Raw genomic sequence first — 7,012 nt, 5'->3', positions numbered from 1 at the left:
TTCAAATAAATCGTTAGACCTAAAATCAAAATCAAAATATAAATAACATTGAAAATAAAAATTTAAACAGGTGATTTTTTATCCGTTATGAATATAGATTCACCTTATACCTTATCGATTTAAAAGAACTAAATGATCAATTTTGACGATGATCAATAACACATTCAAGTATAATTTTTCATACATAAAAATGAAAATAAAGAAGGAAAGAAATGATATTATAATAATGAAAAGAAGAAGAAGAAGAAGATAGAAAGCATACTCGAAAGAAGTTAGGTGAATATTTACAACCTTTTGAAGTAGAGTTCATATAAAAAATAAAACCATCAATTAGATAATGAACGGTGAAAATGATAATACAAATAATTTCTATTATTTTATTATATATTATACTATTTTAATAAATAATAATATATTATAATATTTTAATAAATAATAATAATTTTTTACTATTTTACTATATATAATAATAATAATAATGTCTTAGAAAATTTTAATATATATTATTTTACACTATATAATATTAAAAATATTTTTAGTTATTTTTTAAATATATACTTTAATGTACCTTATCTTTTAAAAAAATAAAATCAAGCTTAGTAAAATATTATTTAATTTGTTATTAATGTGAAAATTATTATTTAAAATAATATCAAACTTATATAATTAGGGTTAATACATTCAAATTATTATGGATGAACTTAATTGAAAATTATATTTCACAAATAAGTTAACTTAGAGTTTGGATTTATTTATTTTACGTAAAATTTAATCTTAAAACTCATTCATGTATATATAATGATTTCCTATTAATCTTGTTTGATATGATTCAATAATATTTTAATACATGAGCGTTAAATCTTATTGGTATTTATTGTGTAACTTCAATATGGTATTAAAATAATCTAAAATATAATTAATTTTTTTCATTGAAAAAAAATTATTTTAGAAAATATAATTTAAAATTGAAAAATATTATTAACTTTATCATACCATAAATTTTGTAACATATATTTTTACATATAGCTATTTTTATATAAAACTGAAGCCAATAATAATTATAATTTAATTATTACATTTATAGTTTTTTTAAAAATAGTTTATAAAATAAAATTTACAATAAAAATAATATAAAAATCCTTATATTTATATTAACTATTAGTCTTCTATCATTAATTTACATTTATCTAATTAGTTCTAATTTAAATATTTAACATTAAATATAAATGTTAATAATTTAATTTATATATATATATATATATATAATTTTTATATTTTTATATTATACTATATTATTTTATAACTTTAAAGTCATGAATTTAATTTATTATTTTTCCAAAAATATATTTTAAAGTAATTAATTATAAAAATAAATAAATTTATGCATATATAATAATATTAAATTAGTGTAAACTTTTACATTTATTTTATTTAATATTTTTTCATTCATATTAATTCAACACGTAAAATTAAATATTACAAATAATTTAAATTAATATTAATATGAGAAGTTATTGATTTTACTAAAATATATCAAAGACTATTCATGAGTGTTATTTTAATTAATATAGTGATACAAAATGTTTCTTTTTCATTCTTTTAAATAATTAATGTTGAGAAGTTCAACTTTTATATATTATAAATAAATTTATTAATTTTATGGTAATCAATTTAAAAGTTAACGATAATTTATAATTAAACGATAATATAAAACATTAAATTATTACTACATTACTATTAAATTCTTATTTTAACTATATAATATATAATATGAGTACCCAAATCAGATTCAAGCCACCTTAAACTAAACCAATAAATCAACGCAACATCAATTTAGTCCGTAACATTATAAACGTTATCTATTAATTTAATTCGTAACATTATAACAATTCTCAGCTTCAATATTTATCAATCATATTTAAGTAGAAAGAATAATTAGAGCATGTAAAGCTACTTAAAAGCAAGTTCCTAAATATTTATAAAAAGAAGCTACATCAATCTTGGGAGGGGGCAACTGGAATTTTCCTTAGTTAACGCAACTCCATGTTCGATTACAACTTAATGAAAAAGATAATATATATCTGCAAAAATGTACACAGTTTCTAATTTCTGTACGTTCCTAACTCACTTCACTTATTGGTATAATTATTTGGACCTCAATTATTCAGTTTCCTCAAGCCACTAAACCCGGATTTGTAGAGAACCGGGATGGGAAAAGGGCCCTGCCAAAATTAATCTACAGAAGCTGATTATATAGATAAGCTTTCACTAGTCAAACTAATAGTTAATTTTAATTCAAATCAAGGACTGGATGGAATAGTTGCATTTGAAAGAGTTCACTCCACTGATATGTGCAAAGATATCTGAGGAATCAACCATATCATCATCTTCTTTCACAATTATCTGCAAGTACAAAAAATGGAAGGGATATAGCATCATGGAATTATGCCATCAAATAATTGAAAAGGTAAAAGTGATAAGGAATTTTTTTGTATTTTAACTTTAGACTAAGGCAAGTTGAACAAAAGTATCCAATTAAGGGAATCTTACTTCTTCATCATCTTCTTCATGATTGCTACTTCCTTGTCTATGGCTCTCTCCAAACTCATCATTCTTTGCAAACCTTCCTCTAACCCGGGGCCGGCTATCTGCTAAAGTTTTGCGGCAAGCATACTGCATTTTTTTTTTAAAAAACATTGGATCATTAGTTGAATTTTGAAAATATGCACAAGGCTTGATTGATGCAATAGATTGGAAATCATGTATAACATAATATAAGATTTCAAATTTGTTTGTTAATGTTGGTGTTCAGATGTAGTACCTTGATTTTCTTGCTGAAATTTCTTTCATTTCTCTTCTTCATGTATCTATGAATCTTTTCCTTCCTCTGCTCAACAGAGAGTTTTCCAACTTTCAAGTTAGAGTCCTCCAAGTGTGAGATTTCTGGTGTCAAAGTGGCAGAACTTCCAGCCCCAGCTACAAGTTTCTGAGTCTCAGTACCAAGTGCCTGAGAGAGACATTATAATCAAAGATAAATTTCTTACTTCTTATTCAACACAAAGTGGAAAGATGTTGGCCCACACACTATTAAAAACTGCACATTAACTTTATAGAGACTTTAGAAAGAGATATAACACAGCCACCCTTGACGTGGGTCTTTCTATCTAATGATGCTACTGTTTGTGATCCTTTTTTTCTGTTTTTCTTTTGGCTGAAAGTGGTTATTCCTACTTGCTAGGCCAAATTTTAGTATTTTTTAATGCATTTGACTTTATAAAGGGACTCATATCTTTTGCTACCTACTATTTGATGGTCATGGGGCACCTATGAGTTTATAGTTTAGAGATTTGTGGACCCTGAGCTTTCCCCCAAAAGTCCACCTCTGATAAAGCCTCTTCTAATTTATAAAAAAACACTTCACTGCTGCAAGGTATAGTAACATTTGCAGCATTAATAAACTTCTTTGACCATTGTACCTCTTTTTCCTTATTTCTGAACACATGGAACATTGGAATTGAAAATTCTCATTTAGTCCCTTGACAGTTGACAAAAAGAATAAATAAAATATACTCATTGACATGTAAAGATTTTTACATTAGTACTGAATCACAATTGTTATGTATGATAGTTCGTTAATTTTAATAATAATTATTTTAAAAGTTTTATCAATAATAATTTTTAATTGATTGACAATATGTAAAAAAATTTACACTAACAATACATGCCTATTAAATGCTAATTAGCTTGAAAAATTGCACATACCTGAAGATCTGGGGGGTTAAACACCCTCTGAATTGAATCTGTGCAAAATATTCCACCATTTTCTCCCTGATAGTCCAATTCATGTGCCTGCAGTTCAGACCCCAGTAGAATGTTCCCACCAAACAATCCAGAACTGTCAGCAGATAAGGCAGTGTTAAGGGAACCAGGAGGAGGCATGTACACTCCTATGCCAGGACTGAGATAAGAGCAAGAGGGTGATGATGGGTTGAGAGGCACATAAGAAGGGATGGAAGATATGCAATCTTCATCAAAAACAGATGGTAACGGAGATCCAATAAGGGGTGCAATCACATGATCTGTAGGGTAGTGAGAGAGGCCCTTCAAAACTGAACCTGCTGCTGCTGATAGTTGCACCTGTGGCTGAGCTGAAGAGAAATCAAACTGATCCTGCTGAGTTGAGATTGAGAGAAGTGGTGGAACAACTAAAGATCGACATGATGAGAAGTCTATGGAGGCTGAGATGTCATTGTCAATTTCATCTTGAGTGTCAAAGAGGATGGACAGGTTATTGCTGTTCGTTGTGTTGTTGTTGTTGTTGTTGGTTGTGGTGCTGGTTGTGGTAGTGCTAGATGAGGTAGTAGTGACTATGTTGCTATTGTTATTGATATTGATCTTGTTGTCTACTAAATCTAAAGGTGGAGATATGGTTGTGGCATATGAGGACTTCTCTTCATGGCAACAATTTGAGCTGGAAGTAACATCTGAATTTTGCAGTGTGTCTGGGAAGAAATCAGGCTCGCAAAGTTCGAAAATTCGAGCACTAATCGGGCTTGAAATCTCATCCTGCAGTGAGTGGTGACATATAAGCATTGTGAGCAACATGTTTACCATATAAACTACTAAAACATAGTCTGAGAAATAGTCTTAACAAAGCCTCTTCTTTATAAAAACAAACTAGGAAACGTGATTCTCTCTAGTTTATTTTTATTTATTTTATTTTCTTCATTATGATGGGTTTGAAATCTGAATCCAATTCCTATTTTTGTTGATAGACATGAGTCTGATCTGATCACTTAGAACAGAAAAGAAATTCAAAAGCTAATATTCTCTAATCAATTGAAGCTTTGGCTTGTAGATGTAGTGGGCATTCAAAAGTGAAAGACATGCCAAATGATATTATAGTATCTGCCACAACACCACCCCTTCCTTCTTTATCAACAAGAAAACGATATAAATCAATGTGCAAAGGCCCCAACAAAGAATTCTACATATGACTGTGGTTGGTTGCATAGTCTAGTCAGTTTTGTCCATATTTGGTAATAGACTTGAGAGCAGTTTTCCAAAAGGGTTTGCATTGTTGGGTAATTTATTGGTGAAAGTGATGTGCATCTATGCCTTCATGTGACAGGTAGGAGCCAAGGTAGCCAATGTTATTATGAAATACAAGTATGCAAAAACAAATAAGGAACCTCATGCTATGTTATTTTTGTTGATTTTAAGTGGAAAAAATTGTCCTTCAATGGGAATTGAAAGCCACTTGAAGGGAACCCAATAATGCTATATATGCTATCCATGTGAATTGTTTGTCACAAAGACCCTTCCTTCTCCCTATCTAACTGAATAAAGAATATAAAAAAAATTAGCAAAGCTTACACAAGAAGCCCCCAAAGAGATATATATTCCACACGAACCGAAAGCTATGTCTAAATTACTATCACGGAAATGTTACATCATTTTTACAACTTTGTCCCTTGGAAAATGACATTAAGCATTTTGGTGGTAGGGCCGTTGGATGATAATGAATATAAAAAAAGAGTTGATCCTCACTCTCACGGAGTCTTTAATTCCTTCCTATTGTTCGGTCAATAAAATTACGTTATGCTCTCCAACCATATAAATAGAGGAAAGAAAACGTTCCGTCCCACAAATTGTGAGCATGGCTTGTGGGTTTTCTATGATGAATAATAGCATTAGCAGCTTCCACTTAGCTCCAGGAATATAACCAAATAAGGGAAATATTGTTCAGGTTTCTCAGAGACTAATTTAGGATGAAACTAATTAACATGCCAACAAACATTAACAAAACCATATTCATCATCCATACATGGAAAGAATTAAAATGCAGGACTGGATCAATTAATTGATTAATTCCTAGAGAAATTTGTAATAATTGGTCACAAAATATAAGAAAGAGCACCCAGGAGAAAAAACCATCAAAATTTTCAGGCCTCATGAGAAAGACTGTGTTTGATTTCACTTTCAGACGTGGTTTTTCACGTTTATTAAGAAGTTAATTGACAACTTTCACATCTTAGGTGTGATTTCTTACTTCTCAACGGGTTTTCACACACGCTTGCAATTAATCCTTACGAGGTTTATACACATTATTAATTACATCAATCTTAGACTTTTTTTTTTTTTTTCTTTTTCTGGGGTCTCTTTCCTATCTTTGTCTTCCCTCCCAAGGTTTATACACTCTTTGAGTGTGAAATCATTATTTTGAAAGAAAAAAAAAGCCTTGATCTAAACAAACTTGTGAAGTTACACCCAATCACAAAACCCAGAAGGAAACCATTTAGCTAAGGTAAAAAATATTGCATGACACAAAGATATATATATATATATATATATATATATATATATATATATATATATATATATATATCTTAGTTCCTCCACCACATGCATTAATACTAAACATACATGATTGAGACATGAAATGTAACAAGCTTGAGGTGATTACAATGGGGAGTTGCTCAGCCGGTGTTGAGGGGTGGATAACATCCTGCAACATGGTGGTGGTGAATCCTCTTTTGCACAGAATTAAGGAGGCAATAATGAAGGTGAAACCTCAAATATATATAAAACAAAATCTATGTACACACATACACACACTTAGAAAGAAGTGGAATTTGGTGTGGTGATCACAAACATATGTGTATATGTATGTTCCTCGACTTGAAGGTGACTAATTAAAAACAATATTGCATGCTTAATTAGAAAATTAAGCCTTAAAGGGATTAATTTTTCTAAAAAAGAAAACAAGAAGGTGACATGAAACGAAATTAAAGTGGTAGGAAGAGAGAGAAAAAGAGAGAAGTTGTGTTGTGTTAGCTATAAGATGATGGGGTGTTTGAGGGTGTCAAAAACAGAGAAAGTTGGTTATGTGCATATATAGAGGAATTGATGAGGTTGTACGTAGGCCGTCAAGCCTGGCACTCGCGGGCGTCAACGCGAGAGTGGCGTTTGGCCATTAATTCACTACTTTGGTGGGGTGTAGTGGAATTCA

The 7,012-nt window shown here is 29.8% G+C and overlaps 1 protein-coding gene across 1 annotated transcript; it reads right to left on the bottom strand.

Annotated features, from left to right (window-relative positions):
- Nucleotides 1-2,000: 2,000 nt before the first annotated feature.
- On the bottom strand, nt 2,001-6,703 carry LOC114370485. The gene is made up of 5 exons (XM_028327842.1): nt 6,467-6,703; nt 3,763-4,566; nt 2,822-3,007; nt 2,551-2,673; nt 2,001-2,403 (listed from the first exon to the last, which is right to left on the bottom strand). Exons 1-5 carry the CDS (start codon nt 6,515-6,517, stop codon nt 2,296-2,298), a joined length of 1,272 nt encoding a protein of 423 aa, XP_028183643.1. The 5' UTR covers nt 6,518-6,703; the 3' UTR covers nt 2,001-2,295.
- Nucleotides 6,704-7,012: the final 309 nt, after the last annotated feature.

This window comes from Glycine soja, chromosome 10, assembly GCF_004193775.1.
Source record: "Glycine soja cultivar W05 chromosome 10, ASM419377v2, whole genome shotgun sequence".
NCBI lineage: Eukaryota > Viridiplantae > Streptophyta > Magnoliopsida > Fabales > Fabaceae > Glycine > Glycine soja.
This window is presented reverse-complemented; position numbering and strand designations above follow the sequence as displayed.

Coding starts and splice junctions, on each gene's coding strand:
- LOC114370485 (XM_028327842.1), bottom strand. CDS start 6,517: ATGTTGCAGGATGTTATCCACCCCTCAACACCGGCTGAGCAACTCCCC. Junction 2,674..2,821: donor ATTTCAGCAAGAAAATCAAG/GTACTACATCTG, acceptor AAAAAAATGCAG/TATGCTTGCCGCAAAACTTT. Junction 2,404..2,550: donor ATGAAGAAGATGATGAAGAA/GTAAGATTCCCT, acceptor TTGTACTTGCAG/ATAATTGTGAAAGAAGATGA.